Here is a 17324-nt window from a genome sequence, read left to right as displayed (position 1 = left end):
CTCTGACAGCAAAGGTCCCCCATGCACGTCACCCCCCCCCACCCCCCCGCCAGTGCTCTCACCTTCCTGATGGTCAGATGTAGAGACAGCTGGAGGGATAAGCCCCAGATGCTGTGAGATGGAGAAGAGCCTGGAAGGAGCCCTGGGCTTAGAGTTAGGAAGCCTGGGTCTGGAGCCAGCTCAGCTGCTTAGGGAGCTGTGGGGCCTTAAACGTGTCATGCAACCTTTCTGGGCTCACGTTCTCTCACCCCAAAATTGAGACCGTTAGAAGGGATGAACTTGCCTGTTAATAGAACCTTAGCCCTCTGTGCCCAGTAGAAAGTGCAATTGCCCTCTGTGGATGGCATCAGAAACAACGCTTGGCCTCTCCTCTCTCCTTGGCTGGCTGTATCCTCCTCTGTTTTAGCCTCGGAGCTGGTGACTCCTCGCTTCCTTCTTAGATCAAAGTGATCCACTTAAGAAATGACAGTTGGAGATGCTGAGGCTGCCCAAAGTAGCCAGTGATGATCCCCCGGCAAATACGTGGGCCATAAGTACTCTGGGAAAAAAAAATACTGCCTTGATGAATACCAGTGGCCTGCTGTGTCTGTCACACGGGTTCTCCCCATGCGGGGACCCAGGGGTCCGGGGCACAGGGCCCCCAGCACGCGCTCCCATTCGCCTTGCAGCCTGGGCAAATGCTTGGGGGCGTCTTAGTTTCCTTGTGCGTCAAAGAGGATCAGAATGCTTTTCTTGCCTATCTCACAAGGTGCTGTAAGCTCAGGTTAGAAGATGTGCTAAGAGCGATTTGTGGATGCTGAACTGTGTTACACAGTAGGTTGTTGTTGTCACAGCATTCCTGTAGTGCGAGGAGAGAGTTTCACAGTTTGCTTTTCAGAGGAAGGAACCAGGGCACAAAAGATTCTGTGCTGTGTCGTGTAACTGGCCAGCGACAGAACTGGGGCTGGAACCCGGCCTCTTGACTCTGGGAAGGTGGTGGGGGAGGAGAGCGTTGCTTCAGTTTGGGGAAGAAGAGGACAGGATGAAGTACTGTCATTTCCAGGGAAGTTTTCCTGTTCATCTCTGTTCCGCCTCCCACTGCCAGTCCCAGGCTTCTGCACCAGCAGCCGGGAAGGTCTTGGGACCGGAGCCCAGGGTTTCAAAGGGGAGGAATGACCAACTGGGAGGGGTGGGTGCTCCTATAACTGAAGGTCAGAGTGGTTTCTTTTTCTAAAAAGTTTTAATTGGAGGATAATTGCTTTACAATATTGTGTTGGCTACTGCCATACAACAACGTGAATCAGCCATAAGTATATGTGTCCCCTTCTTCTTGAACCTTCCCCCTCACCCCCCTCCCACCCCATCCCACCCCTCTGGGTTGTCACAGAGTGGGACATGTTGAATTCCCTGTGTTATACAGTAACTCCCGGTGGTTTCAATGTAGGTTTGTCCTTTTAGGGAGCAGGGTGGCTTTAGACCTATCATACATGGCCTCTGACCCTATTCCTGCCCCTGATGCTGGGCAGCACCCTTGATCCTGATGCTCGCCCTGTCTGTCCTCTCTGATTCAAGCAGCCATTCATTACTGTCACTGAACAAAGCAGCTGTGGTCTCAGAGGACTAGGGACCTGGAAGCCCTTCCCAGAGGGTCACTGGGCAGAGTGTAAGGGGCCCCACCCAAAACGGAAATCTATCTGGTGACCCCTGGACTGAGGGAGGGTAGCCTTTAATCTGCTTGGTTATCCTGACTGCCCGTGGAGGCCTGAGTCCTCTCCTGAGGAGCTCTCAACTCTTCAGCAAACGTTGCACAGTCCATAAAGTCTTGCTCTACCCCTGAGACTCTGGCATCCAGGGCCCAGGAAACCCTAGGTGTTCTATCTGCTTGGATTTTTGCACAGGATGGCCGTTGTTGGTTTTTAAGGCAATTCCTGTTGGGATCATTTTACTTGGATCCACAGGAGCTTTGCAGTCCAAGGCAGATTACATCTTTAACTGCAAAAATTTACTGTGATTGCCCAGGGATGGTAAAGCCCATACGATCTTAGAAGCTGGTTGTAGAGACAAAAGTTGGGAAGACAAGCGGCTGGTGATGGTCGTGGTGTTGGTGCTAGTTTGAGTGGAGGAAGAAGGGAGTTTGAATTTGGACCATGGGCTTTGAGGTGCTTCTTAGGCATCGGAGGTGGGGGTTAGGCGGAACGTCAAAGAAGCTGCTGAAAATGCAGATATCGAGTTCAAGGGTGTTGGGGAATAGAGATCCTGCTTTTAGAGCCGTCTACTTAGAAGGGACAGTTGAAACAACAGCTGGATCAGTTTGCCAGGAAAGAAAGCAGAAAGAGAGCGGAAAAGAAGAAGTCATGTCAGGGTCCTGAGTGTGCGAGAAGACAACCCAGCATAGGAAATGGGGAAGAAATAGAGAGTGGGAGAAAGGGCCGGCGTGAAGGCATCCGCCTATGCACACCAAGGACAGCGCGGAAGGGCTTAGGGGCGCTGAGGCGGCAGAAGGTGACACCATATATCACGTGGCTCTGATGCTGCTGTGAGGGAGCCCGAGTTATCTGGTGCGAGTCGGGAAGAGGCTTATCAGTACAGAGTGGAAAATGGGCACATGGGGCCCAGCTGAGGAGACATGGAAGCATCATATAACCCTGTTCACGGGGCCTCCCTGCGGCTCAGACAGTTAAGAATCTGCTTGCAATGCAGGAGACCTGGGTTCTATCCTTGGGTCGGGAAGATCCCCTGGAGAAGGGAATGGCTACCTCACTCCCAGTATCCTTGCCTGGAGAATTCCATGGACAGGCTCCTCTGTCCATGGGGTCACAAAGACTCGGACATGAGTGAGCGACTTTCACTTTAATGCTTGAGCACTAGGAGGAGGGTTTGTTAACATAGATTGCCCGGCCCCACCCCCAGCGGTTCTGACGCAGCAGATCTGGGCCGGGGCCTGAGAAGGTGCCCTTCTAACGAGTCCCCGGTGATCCTGGTGCTGCTGGTCTAGGGATGCCACCTGGAGAGCCAGCGTCTGGTCAGTCATTGTGGGAGAACCGATTTGGGGCTTGACCTTCAAAATATAACAGAACGTCAAGTCTCAAAGGTCCTGGGTCTGCTGAGAGGGGCAGATAAGGCCATCGAGCGTGGATCAGGGACTCAGCCCTGCCTAGTCCTGCCTGGGCCCCTGGGTAATGAGGTTGCTGTTGTGAAGTCAGAGGGTGTGGCCCTGGCGTGGCCCTGTGGTTGGGCCCCACTGAAGTCACCCTGGGAGGAACCCAATGGATCCTTCTCCTGGGGGCCAGAGAGAGAAGTCCCGACCTCAGTCATCGCCCAGGCCATGCCCCTGCCCTCGTCTCCGGCTACTCTGTCACGCAGCCAAGGCAAGCGAGCATGCCGGCGCCTGCAGCGGACAGCTGTTAGATTGCCACGGATGCGAGTACATAGCCACCCTCGAGTGTCAGGGCCCCCTGCCCTCCCCCGCCTGCCCTCCCGAGGCCTGGGAGTGGGCCTGGGAATGGGGAGGAAGACTGGGTAGAGGGCAGTAGTCATCAAGAGGTCAGGAAGGAAGACCTGTGGGGAAGTGCGGTTCAAGTCCATCACCCCTCTTCATTCCCTGAACTGGTTCCGGCTCCAGCCAGGCAGGCCCCAGGAGCACAGAGGTGATGGCTCTTGGTTAAGTGGAAATGTAGACATTTCCAAAATGATGAAGAGGGGCTGCAACCAGCCTCAGATCCCCTGAGACTCATGACCCCTCCTGGCAGCTCCTTCTCCTGGGCTGAGCCCTGACTCCCAGGGGTCTTCATAAACTCTTCCCTAGGGCCAGAATTTTGGGGGGGCTGGTTCTGGCCCACACCCAGGATCAGGTGGCCTTGGTTGCTTGACCAGCCAGGGAGCCCAGGTGGCCTGTGGGTTCCTGTGGACACTCTGATGTGAGCAAGTCCAGTAAGACCATGGTGATTCTTGGTGGTGGAAGCTCCCGCTGCTGCTTTTCTCTGCTCCCGGCGATTGGAGGCCAGGAGAGGAATCTGTGGGGCAAGCGTCTTGGCTCGAGTTTCACAGTGGATGGAGGCATCACAAGGGCTTCCCAGGTAGCGCTAGTGGTAAAGAACCTGCCCGCCAATGCAGGAGACTTAAGAGAGAGACACAGGTTCGATCCTTAGGTCGGGAAGATCTCCTGGAGGAGGGCACAGCAACCCGCTCCAGTATTCTTGCCAGGAGAATCCTATGGACAGAGGAACCTGGCGGGCTACCATCCATGGAGTCTCAAAGAGTCGGACACGACTGAAGCGACTTAGCACGCACACATGGAGACATCACAAGGATGGCAGCGTCTCTTCCATGGTTCCTCCTTAACCCTGACTTCCGGATTGCAGGGTGGGATGAGGGATGATGGGGCCCCCATGCAAGAAGAGAGGGAAGAGAGATGCAGGAGATGAGAGTAACATGAAGGCTGTGGTTGCTGGGGACCACGAGATGCACCGAGCACCAAGCTCCTCCCTCCCTCTCCAGATCCCAGCTTCCGCCAGTGCAACAGACTGGGACCCAGGACAGCCTGGTTCCTAGAGGTGTGTCTGGAGAAAAGCAGCTTCCCAGCCTCTACCCATGGCCTTCCCCAAGCAGGCTTTTCTCCAGGTAATCTGGCTTTTGGGCGAGGAAACGAGAAAGTGACAAATGTGGTTATGATCTAGTAACAAACTCCAGACCTCTTAGTGCCTACCCTGATCAGGACCAGGAAGGGTTTGGTGACTGTTCAGTTCAGTTCAGTTCAGTTCAGTCGCTCAGTCGTGTCCGACTCCTTGCGACCCCATGAATCACAAAGCGCCAGGCCTCCCTGTCCATCACCAACTCCCGGAATTCACTCAAACTCATGTCCATCAAGTCAGTGATGCCATCCAGCCATCTGATCCTCTGTCGTCCCCTTCTCCTCCTGCCCCCAATCCCTCCCAGCATCAGGGTCTTTTCCAGTGAGTCAACTCTTCGCATGAGGTGGCCAAAGTACTGGAGTTTCAGCTTTAGTATCAGTCCTTCCAAAGAACACCTAGGACTGAGCTCCTTTAGGATGGACTGGTTGGACCTCCTTGCAGTCCAAGGGACTCTCAAGAGTCTTCTCCAACACCACAGTTCAAAAGCAATTCTTCGGCGCTCAGCTTTCTTCACAGTCCAACTCTCACATCCATACATGACCACTGGAAAAACCATAGCCTTGATAGATACACCTTGGTTGGCAAAGCAATGTCTCAGCTGGTGACTCTTACTATGTTGTTATTTCAGCATTACTTAAGGCCGCCAAGTCATTTCTAAATGTGGCGGGTGCCGCCGTGAAGCTGGGGAGTGGCCCCAAGAGGGAAGAGTTACCATAACAGCCAGGAGGCTCCTCAGCTGTGGGATCCCAGCCCGTCTGTGCGTGTGGATAATTTTAGTGGTTTTGTGTCCCCCGCCCACCCCCCTCTTGCATCTGGGGCTCCTTCCAGCCCTGCATTCCTCGCCATTTTTGCACTTGTCTGAATAATCCTCGAAAGGAGCATCAGTGTCACTGGGTTGACAAGACAGTCAGCTGAGTGGGAGGGCAGACAGCAGGCAGTGACTCCGTTGGTGTCAGGTGAGACAGAGTTCCTTCTAGAGAGAAACAGGGACTCCCACCCCCCTCCCTCCGCCCAACAGTCCTTCCGCCTCCTCTCTGCTCCTCTGGGAGTGTTTAAAGAACCTTCCACACTGAACAGTCAGGTTGTTTCCTGTGGTTCGTAAACAGATAGAGCTTGCTATGTAGGTGGGAAAGGCCTCCGGTGAACTTAAAACCAGCTCCTTCAGGACAGTGGGCCTCAGGCTCACTGAGATTCTAACAGGGGCCAGGGCCCCCACTGGGGGAGACGGGTTAGAAGTGCAGCAGAACGGGAGGGTTTATAATGATGCTGCTGCCCATGAGTGCCTGGGGGCCCAGAGGGTGAATGTCCTGCAAAGCTCAGGACCATTCCTGCCCCCCAATAAAGAACCAATCCACCTAAAATGCCCCCACTGAGAACCCCGAATGCTCCCTGGAGTCCTTGCCATCTCTGACAGTCCCCAGGTCTCGGCTTCCTGATCCATGGCCTGAACTTGAGAGAGTGGCGGTGAGTGGACAGTGGTTTTCTGGCTGGGCTGCGTGTGTTCCCAGCAAGGCAGCTCCTGCCAATTCGAGTGACCCCGAGAACATGCTTCTGATCTGGGGCAAGAGTCCCTCAGGGTCCATGGGAACACCTTCTCTCCCCCATCTGGCTTCGTTGCTCCCTTGGTCTCTTCCCCTCTCTTCTTTGCTGCTCATGACTTTTCCTTCCCTTTGTCTTCCTTTTTGATTTCCCTTCTTTGTCATCCATCTCGAGGGCGATCCGTGGCTCCACCGGGCTCTGCTCGCCCCGTGGAGACCCTCAGGGTCACAGAGGTTCCTCAGCCCAGTGAGGTCTCCTTCCACTGCTGGGCCACGGTCGGACGAGGGAACTCCTGCCCCGTTCTGTCGCCAGGCTGATGAAGGTGCCTCCAGGCAACGGGGCTGGAGAGCCCTAAGTCATTTCTAAGTGAAGTCATAATGAAGAGAGCAGCGGTTCAGGTCCTTGGTCTAACCACATGGAAGCTATTTTGAATGGGCCCCAAGAAGTCATTCTCTTTAGATCCCCAGTGAGGAAATCTCCCCGGGCAGGGGTGGGGGGTGGTTGGAAAGGGGAGAATGTCCTTCACACGGAACATAGAGGAGGCGCAGAGAGGGAGCGAGAACTAGGACGGTTAGAAGGGAGAAGTCAAACCTCCTGGATGATGAGGGGTTTCTTCCCAGGTGTCCAGAGAAGGAAGTTTCCAACTCAGAGGCCCGCCCTGCTTCATCCCTCGGGGGATTTCATGGTGGTCCAGGGTGCCCAGAGATGCTTGAACAAACCAAAATGAAGTGATGGGCCTTATCAAGAAGGACCACCTCTGGCAGAGTGAGCCAGGAGCCTCCAGAGCTGACAATTGAAGATAGTTACACAGGGCTGGGGTTCCTCGGGGGCTGTCTGCCGCAGAAAGGAGAGGTGAGGTCAGAGCCGGGAAGCGGTGCCTGGGACTCTCAGCGGCCTTGGCTCCTGGTTTCCAGCCAGAGCCTCCTGCCTGGGGAGGGCTTGAAAGAAAGGACAGGGGGCTGGAGCTCTCTCCAGAGCCGCATCCCTCTTGGCTCAGGCCTGTCTGATCACAAGCAGCCTCAGCTGTCTTCCCTGTCAGCTGCCAGCAGTGGTGCCTGTGGTCCTGGGAAGTGAGGAATGTCAGAAGCAGGGTGGGCTTTGAATGAAGGTGACAGGTGGGAGGGAGCCCCCCTCAGTGTTCCTCCCCGAGGCGTACAGGCCGTGAGTCCTAGATCGAGTCTGGCCTGGCCTGACTCCTGCCCAGCTAGATAGGAGCAGAGGGCCTTGGGTCTCCCTGAACTTGTGAATGCTGGGCTGATGCCACCCCTGATTTAATCTGTTCCACCCCCTTAACATGGAGGAGAAAACGGCAACCCACTCCAGTCCTCGTGCCTGGAAAATCACATGAACAGAGAAAGCTGGCAGGCAGTAGTCCCTGGGGTCGCAGAAGAGCTGGACACGACTGAGGGTGCTCGCGCACGCGCGCACACACACACACACACACACACACACACACACACCCTTAACACTAAGGACTGAAAGATTTAACATTGCACTGTTGCGATACATCTGTTTGTAGAATCCAGAGACTGTGGAGAGTACAGCTAAATTGGTCCTTGTGAATGTGCAGTATGTGAGAGTGTCACCTGTGAACACGGGCGTGTCCACACGTGTGAGGGGTTGTGACCTCAAGGGAGGCAGGATCGAGAAGCCTGAGCAGCCTGACTGGTGGCCTGTGTGTCCCCATCAGGCAGCCTGGAACTGGGCCTAGCTGGGCCGCGTCCCTGAGGTGTCTCACACCTGCAGGGGAGAAGGAAGGGGTACATTTCCATTAGAAGAGGGGGAATGGATTTTGGCTTCACTGACCAGCCATTTGTTTTGGTAACCCCAAGACCTGCAAGGTGCATGGCACAAAGTCTAAGTGTGTTGGTTTCTCAGTTGTGTCCAACTCTGCCACCCCATGGACTGTGGCCCGCCAGGCTCCTCTGTCCATGGGATTCTCCAGGCAAGAATACGGAATGGGTTGCCATTCCCTTCTCCAGAGATCTTCCCAAGCCAGGGATTGAACCTGGGTCTTCTGCTTTGCAGGCAGATTCTTAACCATTTGAACCACTAGGGAAGCCCAAGTGCCGCTTAGTAAATCCTTGTGAATGAGTGAGTGGTGCCCAAGTTCCAGGAGCCCTGCTGGCCGTCTGACCCATCCTGCCCAGTGACGGCTTGGGGGCTGGGGCTGCGAGGAGAGGAGATGCCCCAGATACATCCCTTGTCCCAGGGACAGGGAGGGACCTGGGTGGTTTAGGGGGAACCCTCTAGGCTTTTTCTCCACTTACTGCGTCTTTCCTGAAGCCCAGTCTCACACAGACACACCAACTCGTTCAGCCCCAGGCTGGGCTGTCACCCGGCTTGCATCCCCGACGTGCTCCATCACTTTCTGATTCCAAGGCTTCTTGTGGCTTCCCTGATGCCAACGTCCAGTCTAGCCGAGCTCTTCCTTGGCCCTGAGGCTGCCCCAGGTGGCGCACGTCGGAGATGGTTCACTGTCTAGATGCAGTTAGCCTGTACTAGGGTATGTGGTGAACCCCAGTGGCACGTCCCACAAAACACTTTCTCTGTGGTCACCCTGTCCTCGCCAGGCCCCCTCCCACTCTGCAGAGCTCTGCTGCGCTGGCTCAGGGATACAGGCCTGAGGGTGGACCCGGGACCAGGCCATCCGGCAGTTAGCCTGGTTCGCGCTTGGATACATTGACATGATAGCAGTGAGGCTGGGATGGTCCATTTTTGCGCGGAGAGAAGTGCTCCCTCCTTCCCTCCACAAAGTGCGTCAAAGGAAACCTGAAGTCCCTACCCCACGTCCCCTAAAATAGAAGGCGCACGAGAGCCTTTCAGAGGGAAAGGCTTCCTTGTTTGGGCTAGGGAAGGATTTGGAGAAATACATTGTTCTAAAATAATAACCCTGGATCGGATGTGCAAGGTTCTGGGCAAGTGCAGACCCAGCTGAATCATCGTCCTGGGGCTCGTGTTTCTTAAAAATAAACCCCCTTGCTATATTCTAATTATAGCCGGGGGAGCACTTGGAAGGGCCTCTCCACAATAGCTCCCCCAGCTTTGGCCCTGAGACGAGCTGGCGAGGACTGAGCCGTTATTTCTGGCTGGGCTCCCAGGCAGGTGGCAGGCTGCGATAACCCACTTGTGCCCTTCGCCAGGCCAGGAAATTCAGCCAGTGTTGCCATGAAAGAAAAGGGGTTCGCCTTGCAGATGGTTGGCCAGGAATCTCAGTTTCTGCCGGTGTTGTTCAGCCGCTCAGTCGTGTCTGACTCTTTGGGACCCCATGGACTGCAGCACGCCAGGCCTCCCTGTCCTTCACCAACCCCCAGAGTTTACTCAAACTCATGTCCATTGAGCTGGTGATGCCATCCAACCATCTCATCCTCTGTTGTCCCCTTTTCCCGCCTTCAATCTTTCCCAGCATCTGGGTCTTTTCCAATGAGTCAGTTCTTTGCATCAGGTGACCAAAATATTGGAGCTTCAGCTTCAGCATCCATCCTTCCAATGAATATTCAGGATTGATTTTGTTTAGGAGTGACTGGTTTGATCCTCTTGGAATCCAAGGGACTCTCAAGAGTCTTCTCCAGCACCACAGTTCTGCCAGTGTTAGCCTTTTTTCCTCCGCCCCTGTGTTCTGGTCTGTTGTGGGAGGCATGAGGGTGGGGATACGGAGGAAGGAGACAACTTAGTCCCTTTCCTTTGGAAGGCCCCACACTGTCTGTTGTCACAGAACCAAATTCAGCTGTACAGGTAGGCAGGTTCCCCAAGTGACCTTCGAAGATAAGGTGAAGCCTCTCCTATATACAGAAGACAAAAAAAAAAATCTTCCAGTCAATTCTTAAAATGTTTGTGTATGGTAGCTTGAATTCTGGCTTAGGACTTTGTTAAAATAAAAATATCCTATCACAAACGTACCATAATGAAATCCTATGAGCCATTTACACAGTAGTAGGAGCTAGACTGGCTTTCCTGGTGGCTCAGCACTAAAAGATCTTCCTGCAATGTAGGAGATGAGAGTTTGATCCCTGGGTCGGGAAGATCCCCTGGAGATGGAAATGGCAATCCACTCCAGCGTTCTTGCCTGGGAAATCCCTGGGACAGAGGAACCTGGCAGGCTACAGCCCATGGGGTCGCAAAGAGTAGGACCCAACTTAGATTAATACCAGCAAAGGAATTAGACCAGAGTTTATTGAGAGGCACAGGATATTCAGCAGTGCAGATTCGCAGATGGAGTTACTTGATCCCTTCTCTACAGTTGTTTGCAGACTGTGAGGCAGACTCAAGAATTATGAACCTTTGGGATTCTTTAACCTAGTAGACCCCAACCTTTTTGGCACCAGGGAAGTTTCATGGAAGACAGTTTTTCCGTGGACCGGGGTGAGGTGGGGCTGGTTCAGGCAGTAATGTGAGTGGTGGGGAGCAGCAGGTGGCTCCCTGCTGTGTGGCCTGGTTCCTAACAGGAGTTGGGGACCTGCTCCAGCGATGTGCAGAAGGAAATGATAGAGCATGCAGAGCAAGGGGCGGTGCGTTGTGGGGCGATCTAGTCAGAAAATACTTCACGGGGGAGGTGGCATCTGGGTCGGTCCTTGAAGGGATGAGCAGAGACATGGGGGAGGCATTCCAGGAGCCAGGATGCAGAGACAGGAGTGGCCTGACGTCTTCCTCAGATGCTTGGGAGGATGCTCTGTGTGGGGGGCAGGAGATCGAGGGTCAAGGTCATCGCATCTTGGTTAAGGTCATCTGCTTTTGATTCTGGAGAATTCTGGTTTCTACCTCTTGCTAACCACGTGACTTTGAGCACGTTTCCTGACTTTCATGGCCTCTCTTTCTTCCTGCCAGATGGATGGTAACAGTATCAGCCCCGTAAGGCCGTGGTGGGAATGAATTCACCTGTGTAAGCCCCTTAGAACAATGCTTGGTACAGAGTAAGTGCCTAATAAATAAAGCTATTTATAGTGGTGGTTCCTCAGCACCTGGGGGCGTGGGGAACTGGTGGAAGTGCTAAGGAAAAGTTTAGAAAAAGGAGGCCAAAGGACCCCAAGGCAAAGTGCATCTATTTTTAAGGATGCTGAGAGCAGAATGTGGGAAAGATAAAGGGAGAAGTTTCCCGAACATAGAAACTTGAAAAAAAGGTGAAAATTCTCTTCCTTGCGGCTGAGAGGCTTCAAGATTCAAGAGGAAGCCAGGAGAGTGGCCAAGAAGTGGCTTCAGAGCAGGTGGCGTCCAAGTGGCCCATGCTTGTGGCCCGTCGCTGCTGTGACCCCAGGGAAGCCCTCGTTTCGGGGTCAGTGGGTGGGGTTTGTTCATTCCTTGACCTTCCTTATTGCCTGTCCTGCCGCGGACTTTGCAGCAGGTGCTATTGGTCGCAGAAATGAGGGAAAGAAAATAGGCGAGTGTGGGTTTATCTGAGCCCCTGAGAAACGTTAGGAAGCTAGGGTCTTACTAGCTTCCATCTCACATATGAAGGGCAGGCAGCACCTTTAGTTTCAGGAAGAGAGGTGTGACTTGGTGTTGAGGAATATGCCAGGACAGGGAGGAAGCTTGTGCAGGAAAGGCTCGGAAAAGTGGGGCGAGTTGATTGGTAAGTGCTGCGAGGACCATGGAGCAAGGGGTTCTCTTGTTAAAGCACGAGGAACTGCTTAACCTTGGGAGGCAGTGGGAGATCTCAGAGCCGCCACGGCTCAGGGCCCAAGTAGTGAGCGAGGTCCCAGGGGAGAAGACAGACTCTTAGAGATGGGTTTCTGGACTTCATTCTGGGTGTGGCTGCTTCTCTGAAAGGATTCTGGAGCACTTGCTTGAACTTGTTCTTTTTTTTTTTTAGTTTATTTTTTTAATTTTAAAATCTTTAATTCTTACATGTGTTCCCAAACATGAACCCCCCTCCCACCTCCCTGAACTTATTCTTATTCCGCATGCTAATAACGCAACACCATCACTAGCATCATGTCTGAATCAGCTGCTAACTAGTGAGTTAATGGCTTCCCGATGACTCAGATGGTAAAGAATCTGCCTGCAATGCAGGAGACCTATGTTCGATCCCTGAGTTGGGAAGATCCCCTGGAGGAGGGAATGGCTACCCACTCGTTTTTAAAATGGAGAAAAACATTGTGAGATAAATCCTGAGAATGCTTAGGCATGATCTTATGTCGGGAAGTCTCCTACGAAGTAGCTTTAATGTAGACAGACGATGCGCTTCTGAAGGACTTCTTTGCCCAGCTTGAAGTACTTTCTCGTATGTCTCCCGTAAATGCTTGAGTGCAGTGTCATACTGCAAAGTACATGAGAAAACATATTACATTTAGGGAAGAGAGGCGATTTGCCTTGGAATGATTTTCCACATGGACATGCTTTTTCAGATGAATTCTGAAAGATTCATCCTAAATTTATACCCTCAAGCCTGGAATAGAGACGGAGAATGTCTGTGAGAACCTGAGTCACCCCAGACATCTTGGAGGTGCTGGGCTTCCCCAGGGCACTGAGGAAGCCAAGGTTTCTAGGAGAATTTGGTTCAGGCGCTTGGTTCTGTTGTAGTCTAACTTCAGATTCTTGCAAGGGTTATAGATACGTGTCAGAAGTTACAGTGTGACCAAATTCAGGCTTGAAGTTAAACCAACTCATTCAGCAACCTATATATTTTGTTTCGAACTCTACCTGGAAAACCTGTTAAAAGGCTCCTTAAAACCTATAAAGGCGGACTTCAGAACAAGAAGCAGAGTTGGGAGCTAGGCCTGGCATGTGGTGGGGGGTGGGGTCGGGTGTGCTGTGTGTGTGGAAATACCGCAAGGGTAGAGGGCCCTGACAACAAAGCTAAATGATCTTTCTGTACCCGCTCCCCTCTCCCCCACTATCTTTCTTTTACCCGTAGGCCTGCACTGCCTGAAAAGAAGGTGGCTGACGTCAGCACTCTGAACGAAGTGGGCTATCAGATCCGGATTTAGGCTGGCCGTACCGCAGCCACAGGGCTTCTATGGTGCTTCTCTCTGCACTTTACCCAGCATCTTCAGGAGGAACTGCAACTATTTATTGAGAACTGGGGAATTTTATTTTTAAGCATTCACTTGGAAGTGGACTCTGAGTGGCTGGTAACAAAAAAAAAAATTCATGAAGGGACAACCATGAAAAGGCTGTGATAGACCCCACTGGGGTTGGACTGTCCCCCTCACTCCAGATAGAAAGGCTAAGACCGTAACTGTAGTTTTTTATATTTTCCCATTTACCTACTATCTTTTACTTGCTTTGAACATTATGCCTCACTAGTAGTCCATGTTCATGAAGCCCTCCCCCCTCCCACTTTTGATACAGTAAGGTAACTCAATCAGTATTAACATCTTTTTCAGCAATAACAGAGGCAAAGATTGGTGGGGTTTTTTTTTAAGCAGTCAATATTACCTCAGCATCTTGACATCAGATATGCAAACGTAATGGTGGGTTGTTTTTTTAATTCTATTTGTATTGTTTCCCCAGTATTTCCCATGGGGATCTCCACAAGGTCTGGAATTTTTTTCCTGGTGCACACGTGATGAGATTTTAGGTATTATATGCAAGTGTTTTACTTAAAGAGCACTGAAATTCTTCTGGCAATACGGGAAATCATTTTCAGGATCCTGGAGTTACTACTTTCTTAATCTTTCTTACAGCATTCACAGACAGCAGCTTTTGTTCTTTCAAAACAAAACAAAAAAGCACGCTCAGAAGCCAGTCTGTGTTCTGTCACTAACATTTAAACTTTGCAGACTCCAGTGAAAAGCACATGAGGTCACGTACTGTTACCCAAATTCAGCAGTATTGCGATTACCTCTGACAATAACACCCTCAGACAGAGGCCGAGAATCAGGTTTTGAGAACTAGATAACCTTTCTGTTCACATTTCACCTGAGTTTTAAACTCTGAGTCAGGCCTTGGTTCTGAAGGACTCACTGTTGGTAGGTAGGTGTTCTGACGTCTTATATTAAGACCAAACACAGCATGATGTGATTCTTTGCCAGTACCGTTTTTAGGTACCACTTCGTGATGTTTAGGAACTGGTATTGGGAAATGCAGTGAATTGGAGAAGCAGAACCTGTTTTTAAACGGAAAAGCCTTTGGGTATGGTGTTACACTTTAAAGCGTGATGCTCTCCATGGGGCAGGGTATGAGTATCTGGCCTGCATATGGCAGTTACAGTGTAACTTCTGCTGCAGACCACACAGAATAACTGGCATACCAAGTCCGTGTGTTATCAAGAGTACAGCTTCGACTTTGTTTGATCTTAGCAACCATGCCAACTTATGAGACCAAAAAGCGTATTTTTAAGTAGAAGTCTGTTAGTCAACAAAAATGTTATTTCAGTCTTGGGGCCTCCCTCTCTGGCTTTCTTTACCTGAAGGTGATTTTGGGAAGGGAGTAAATAAGAATCTGCTCATTCAGATTCTTTATCTCTGAGGGCGACACGGGAAGGAAAAAGACTCTATCCTTCAGCCATGTGCAGCTGAGCTCACTATTGGTGTTATTAATGGAAAGTACTTTCCTTGAAAAAAGAAGTCGAATGTCCTTTATATGAAAAAGGACCAAGTCAGTCCAATCTACGTCTCAGATTAGATTAAAACAGTTAAACACATTCAGGACTTAACCACTTTTGAGAATAGTACTATCAGCAGAATTGAAAAAGTTATTTTAACCTTCTCAAGACAAACCCATTTGCAGCCTCCTGGCCACATGTATTTAGATGTTTGGAGTAGTCCATGAATCATTTCATTTTCATTCTAAAATATGGACTTAGCTCTCTAGATGAAATATAATCATGTTTATCAATCTGAAAGTTTATTATATCCAATAAGTAGACTACTTATAGTATTGATATAATACTGCAGTCATTCTAAGGGCTTGGAATAGGATTTTCCAAGTATTAAGTACTGTCCAGTCTAAAATATGGAGTGTCAATATTTGCATATCCTTGTCTCCCACAGAATGGGGGAAGGAATTAGGAATACAACCTGTTTCTAATATGCTGATGTCTAAGCCTTAAAACTGCCAACTGGCTTGAAGATTCAATTAGTAACCTGATTTCTTCCACATTCACTTCTTGATTTTAAGATTCATTTCCCCAAAGCAAGAGTTAGTCAACAGAAACATGAAAATAAGTCAAAATGTTCTTAGTTGTTACTCTATTTTTATTGCCTATAGAGTATGTTAATTTCTAAAAGACACAAGAAAAGTACCAAACTCTTACATTCTAGTGAACTGATAATAAGGTAAGAAAAAAAAATGACATAATTTACCCCACAGAATTGATTTTAAATCTGGTTATAATTCAAAAGATAAAAACCATGAAATGATTTGAAATCTAGTTTTTAAAAAAAGTTAATGCAAAAGAAATTTTATGCTTAAGCCATTGTGATAATACATGCAAAGTTTAAATGAATGACAGAAATCTTGATTCTAGACTACATGTTCTGCTGTTTTGAGTACACTTTTATTTCAGAAAGTGATATTTAGTATTTTCTATACACTCTGAAATCATGAGCATTTCACTTTTTCTAAGTCAGTTATTTCATAAGGATTTTATTAATAGATATTGGTAAATAGAACTTTGGAGATCTTAATTCCGTATTCTTACTATACCCGAGGCTTTTGTAAGCTCTAGTTTTATGTACAACCTTGTACAGTTTTTTTGACATACAATTCAGAATCTTGTTTATTCTCTTGGACTTTGTTCTGGCCAATACATGTTTTTTTTAGATCTCTTAAGAAAAACTGTGACTGTTTTAGTGGGTATTTTTCTAAGTAAATGAAAACTTGTATAATGGTATTTTAGAGAATGCCAGATAAGTGCATGTTTCAATTTAATGTTTTTCTCATCACTTGTATGTTTATACACAGCATGGGACTTTCAATAAAATCATCCTGGAAACTCAAGGATTGTTTTCCTTCTGAAAATATAAATGGTGTGATTTTTTCCTTATTCTTCTTATTATATACTTGTTCTAGTAAACTAATTTCACTCTCACCCTTGTCTTCTTCCACAATTTTCAGATTCTGTATTAAATTTATCTCTATTTTGGTGTATCTTAATTCACTTATTGGCTTCCTTCTATTTTGGCATCACCCAAGGCAACAAGTGAGTTACACAGCTTACTTCATCTACCACAAAACCTTCAGGCACAAATGTACTAGTACAATAATTTATTAGGTAACTTACATGGACGAAGTGCAACTGACTTGACAAAGTGAATGTTTTTCCAACCCTTTGAACTCTGGATCTCTAACTTAAAGACAATTTTAAACACACCTACTGATATCAAAAGCTAGAGTAAAATCAAAATTTCATTACTGCAATTCTGCAATGTATCCCTTTCCATTTAAAACCTGGATAGCACAGCAGGTGAGACAGGGAGATTTGGTTTCGGCAGTTAACCAAATTTAATTGCTTTTGGCAGGTAAATACAAGGCTTCAACAGTTACTAACTCTTCTGATCAAACAAAGTAAAGATAAGTGGACAGTTAATTTTAGTGGAGCTTTAAAAGCCTGTGAGAAAGTTACAAAGGACTCCTTGGCCTCCAGCACACATAATACTACTTCATTCTATAAGGTAAAGCAGAAAGCAATTTTATGGGATTAATTCAAAGTGACACACATGAAAAGGGCCTAAAATCACAATATATTAATCAGGATACAAAAAATTAAGTTTTCAGAGGTTTTCAGGGATGTTCGTTTATCAAGAATACCTATGTATAAAGTTAGTTGTTAACAAATTCATACAACACAACATAGTTATCCATGAATCTTCATTTTTCTTTCCCTAATACTAAAAAGGATAAATATACTATCTGCTGTTATCATTTGCTGATGACAATATCTGCTAATCAGAACATGTAATACTTTGAAAACTGTTACTATAAAATGTGGAAAATCCTAGAACTATATGGTTAATACTGGTTAAATTAAAAAAAGTGACACAATAAACAGAAGTATTTCTATAACACTATAACTTTTACTAGGGAAATCCTTATAACCCACATGCTTTTGGGGGGTATTTATCTGGTTTATTTTTTAATAACTGTAGTAAATATACTTCAGTAGAAAAAGTCCGAGCTTATAAAGTAACTACTGCTGCTAATTTAAAATGAAGCATTCTATTCAGAAAACCCACTACAAAAAACTTTTATAATTCAGCATAATTCAATATAAAATTACTTAGTAAAAATGGACAT

General features: G+C 48.7%; 1 protein-coding gene across 1 annotated transcript in view; it reads left to right on the top strand.

Moving 5' to 3' along the window:
- Positions 1–13338, top strand: part of VASH2 (vasohibin 2) — a 36824-nt gene extending 23486 nt beyond the window's left edge. The window contains exon 7 of the mRNA XM_052653974.1: positions 13000–13338. Coding sequence (XP_052509934.1) covers positions 13000–13072 — 73 coding nt within the window. The 3' untranslated portion in view covers positions 13073–13338. The remainder of the gene's footprint in view (positions 1–12999) is intronic.
- The last annotated feature ends 3986 nt before the right edge of the window (positions 13339–17324 follow it).

This window comes from Budorcas taxicolor, chromosome 16, assembly GCF_023091745.1.
Source record: "Budorcas taxicolor isolate Tak-1 chromosome 16, Takin1.1, whole genome shotgun sequence".
NCBI lineage: Eukaryota > Metazoa > Chordata > Mammalia > Artiodactyla > Bovidae > Budorcas > Budorcas taxicolor.
Note: the sequence above shows the minus strand (reverse complement) of the source record. Positions and strands in the feature narration are given on the sequence as shown.